General features: G+C 34.7%; 1 protein-coding gene across 1 annotated transcript; it reads left to right on the top strand.

Annotated features, from left to right (window-relative positions):
- The first annotated feature begins 1419 nt into the window (after positions 1-1419).
- On the top strand, positions 1420-2375 carry LOC122070258. The gene is made up of 2 exons (XM_042634381.1): positions 1420-1830; positions 2298-2375. Exons 1-2 carry the CDS (start codon positions 1420-1422, stop codon positions 2373-2375), a joined length of 489 nt encoding a protein of 162 aa, XP_042490315.1.
- Positions 2376-4490: the final 2115 nt, after the last annotated feature.

Here is a 4490-nt window from a genome sequence, read left to right as displayed (position 1 = left end):
ACTCAGAACTGAGAATTTACTATTCACTTCCATTCTTCATCCCACCTTAGGGAAACCACCATGGGTCGATTCGACCACATTTTTCACAAATCTAAGGTCCTATATTGTGATTCCAACATAGATCTATGATCGATTCAAAGTTTCAAGTTTGGGTTTTACCTCTTTGCTCAAGAACACCTCAAAAACCTTAAATCTTCTCTCTAGCTCAAAAGATCAATAAATGCTTCTCAAATCTTAGAATTTCTTCCTCTAAAACCTTCATAAACAACATATAGGTCCTTTAATAAACCTTAGATTCACATTCTCAAAAAAGGATTAACATGATCTAAAGGATTCCTACCCAAATCATAAGATTTCACATAGGGTTTCATGAGGGTTTAAGAAATACAGTCTTTACTCACCTCAAATAGTAGATCTTGAGATGAGGGTCACTAATCCGGTGTCAGATTCAAAGGATCTGACCCCGGCGATGCACAACAATCATCTTCTTCCCTCTTCTTTCCTTCTCTTTCCTTAATTTCTCTCTCTTCTTTACTTTTCTCATCCACTTTGTAAAATAATAAATGATGGTGAAGAAAGTAATAAATGATATTTATACTTGGGTCAAAATATCTAATGACCAGAGTGGTAAGTCACACTGGTGGGTCCAACCCACTTATGATCACCCACCAGTCGGCCAAAACTTAGTCGAAACATTGGGATTTTTGATGGGGCTCGGCCCTAACACGTATTTCACTCTCGGTAATTGATTAACATGCGTACTTATTCCTAATATATGGCTATATACCTTTATTGTACGTACATAGCCCGGTGATACATGCAAGTGCACGGCTTGGGCACACGGACTTCTCTAGGCACCTGCTCCAACTCATCTAGCCAACTCGAGTTTAGAGTAACCCTCACCACCATTTTCCATCGGGTACCTAGCTCATCTCGATCGGGTTCAGGTCCTACAAGGCCGAATCGAATCAACCAGGTAATTAGACAGGGTTTGGAAAGTAGGGTATCACAATATATGTTGGCCTTAAAACATAATTTTATCATACAATCAATTTAAATTTGAGAACTTTAGAGTCTTATGATGATCGTTATGTAATAGTCAAGATAGAATGGGAATATCCACAGGTATACATTCTTAATTGACTGCATTGATTTATATATGATAGTTTGATGATTAAATAGGTATACATCTCATTTGACCATTTTGATGACTTAAATATTTTTCCCTAATGATATCTTCCATCTAATTTAAAGTAGTATGTCACCATCTTGATCCCATAGGAAAGATTGTAATGATGCACTAAGTTTCTTTTCTAGAATTTTAATATTCTGTTGTTGAAACTCAAAGTATGATGTTTGATAAGCATGCATTGTTTACTCTTGTTTATAATTTCAACACCTATTCCTATTTCGAATAACATGGCACTTCTGCATGGGTCAAACTTTAATGACTGGCATGAAGAACTTATTTATTACCTTGCTGCCATGGATTATGATTATGCCTTACGTAATGAGAAACCAGGTGCTCTCACTGATGAGAGCATTGATGATGAGGTTACATTATATGATTGGTGGGAGCGTTCCAACCATCTTTACCTTTTATCTATCATGAAGACGATTACTAAGACTATAAAAAGCTCCATACCAACTTTCGAAAATGCAAAGGAATACCTAAGCAATGTAGAGAACCGTTTTACTACTACTGAAAAATCTTTGGCTGGGACTTTGATGACCAAAGTAGTAACAATGAAGTATACTAGTACTAACGGGGTAGGGGACCATATCTCTAAAATGGCAATTACCTGTGCACAACTAAAACCCCTTGAATTGGTAATGAATGAAAGTTGCCTTGTCCAAATCATTTTGACCTCACTTCCTCCTCATTTTGGAACATTCAAGATCCACTATAATACAAATAAATATAAGTGGACTTTGAATCAACTTCGGAGTATGTGTGTCCAGGAGGAAAGGAGATTGAATGACGAGGGAGGCCAGGTGTTCAATTTTATATCCAACCAGAAAAAATGGAAGAGAGGAAATTTTAGGAAGAACAATGCATCAAAAAAAGCCTCCAATCCAAAGTCTGATGACAAGGAAAATAAAATTGACAAGTTGAAGTGTTTCTTCTGTAAGAAAATAGGACACTTTCAGAAAGATTGTTAGAAACGTAAGACTTGGTTCAAAAGAAGGGTAATGATTCTATCCTAGTATATTTTCAAACCAATCTTGTTGACGTTCCTTGTAATACTTGGTGGATTGATTCAGGAGTAATTGTTTATATTTCTAATTCTATGTAGGGCTTTCTTACAACCCGAAAACCAAATCAAAGTAAGAGTGTCACCTACATGGGAAATCGGCAAGAGTCTGAAGTTTGATCCATCGGCACTTATAGACTCATTTTGGATACCAGATTCCAGTTGGACCTTATGGATACTCTTTATGTTCCTTTTATTTCTAGAAATTTAGTTTCATTATCGAGACTTAATTATGAAGATTTTAAGTTTACTTTTGGTGATAAGGTTGTAAACATTTTTAAAGACACCAATCTAGTTTGCATTGGATATTTATGTGATAGTCTTTGTAAACTTAATTTGGATTTTAATTTTTTTTTAAATCCATTCTTGCCTTGCATGTGAATGTTGGATCAAAGCATAAATCCAGCAATGATGATTTCTCATCCCTATGGTATAGATGTTTAGGTCATGTTTTCAGACATAGAATGGAGAGGTTAGTGAAGCATCAAATATTATCAAATCCAGACTTCATTGACTTCATCATTTGTATAGATTACATACAAATGCAATATAAGATAAATAAAGTTACTATCAAAAGGACCAATTCACTTTTGGAATTGATACACACCAACATTTATGGCCATTTTGATCCTTGTATAACTGGTGAAAAATATTTCATCACCTTCATTGATGATTACTTACGATATTGTTATGTCTATTTATTAAAAGAAAAATCTGATGCTTTGACTGTTTTTGAAGTGTTTTGTGTTGAAGTCAAAAACAAGTTAGACAGAAATATCAAAACTGTGAGATCTGATAGAGGGGGTGAATATTATGGTAGACAAACTGATGCAGGGAAAAGTGAAGGACCATTTTCCCGATTTCTTGAGTTGAAGGGTATAAACCCCGAATACACAACTCACGGTACACCTGAACAACATAGGGTTGCAGAAAGACGTAATCGTACCATTATAGAAATAGTACGTAGCATGATAAGAAACTCCTCATTGCCTGAATTCTTGTGAAGCAAAGCATTAAAGACAGTTGTGTATATCTTGAATCATTTCTACTAAGTCAGCTCCTAAAACTCAGTTCCTAAAACTCCTTACGAGTTGTGGAATGGAAAGAAACCTAGTTTAGGTCATTTATATGTATGGGGCTATCCTGCTGAAACTAGATTATACAATCTATATGAAAGAAAACTTGACCCTAAAACCATTAGTTATTATTTTATTGTTTATTGTCAGTGGTCAAAGGGTTACAAGTTTTATGCACCCACACACAGTATCAGAATTATAGAAACTCAAACTACTAGATTCTTAGAGGATGATAACATTAGTGGGAGTGAGAAATCACATAATGTGGTATTTGAAGAACATCAAATTTCCCTACCGACTTATGTACACGAAATAATATTATTGTTCCATGGGTAACTGTTCATAATGATCTTGTGGAACAACAAATTATAGAAGATATACATATTCAATAAAATTATATTATCCCACAATGACTATTGAAAATGATCCTATGGAACAACAAACTATTAAAGATGTGTCACTCCATGATGTAATTACCACTGATAATACTATGAATGCTTCTCAATCAGAAATTCAGGGAAGACCTCAGAGGATTATGGGGTTTTCTATTCCAGATGACTATATAGTATATCTCCAAGAATCAGAGATCGATATTAAAATCAAGAATGACCCATTAAACTTTTCACAAGCCATAAACGATGATGACTCTCTTAAATTGGTAGATGCCATGAAAGATGAGATGACGTCCATGAGTGACAATAATGTCTGGGATCTTGTTCAATTTCCAATGGACTTTAAGGTGATTGATTGTAAATGACTATTTAAAACTAAACGTGACTCAAAGGGTAATATTGAGAGATATAGAGCTAGACTACTTGCAAAGGGATACACTTAGAAAGAAGACATTAATTACCATGAAACCTTCTCTCCTGTCTCTAAGAAGGATTCTCTGAGAATCATATTGGCGTTAGTGGCTCATTATGATCTAGAACTTCACCAAATGGATGTGAAAATTGTATTCTTGAATGGAGACTTAGATGAGGAAGTCTACATGAACCAACTTGAGGGATTTAGTGAAAAAGGAAAAGAAAATATAGTGTGCAGACTTAATAAATCCATTTACGGACTTAAACAAGCTTCCAGACAATGGTATATTAAATTTAACCACATCATTGTTTTTTGGTCTTATATGTGGATGATATTTTACTTGTTAGAAATG

Source organism: Macadamia integrifolia, unplaced genomic scaffold, assembly GCF_013358625.1.
Source record: "Macadamia integrifolia cultivar HAES 741 unplaced genomic scaffold, SCU_Mint_v3 scaffold866, whole genome shotgun sequence".
Taxonomy (NCBI): domain Eukaryota; kingdom Viridiplantae; phylum Streptophyta; class Magnoliopsida; order Proteales; family Proteaceae; genus Macadamia; species Macadamia integrifolia.
The sequence above is the reverse complement of the archived record's forward strand: the minus strand, read 5'-3'. Positions and strand labels throughout refer to the sequence as shown.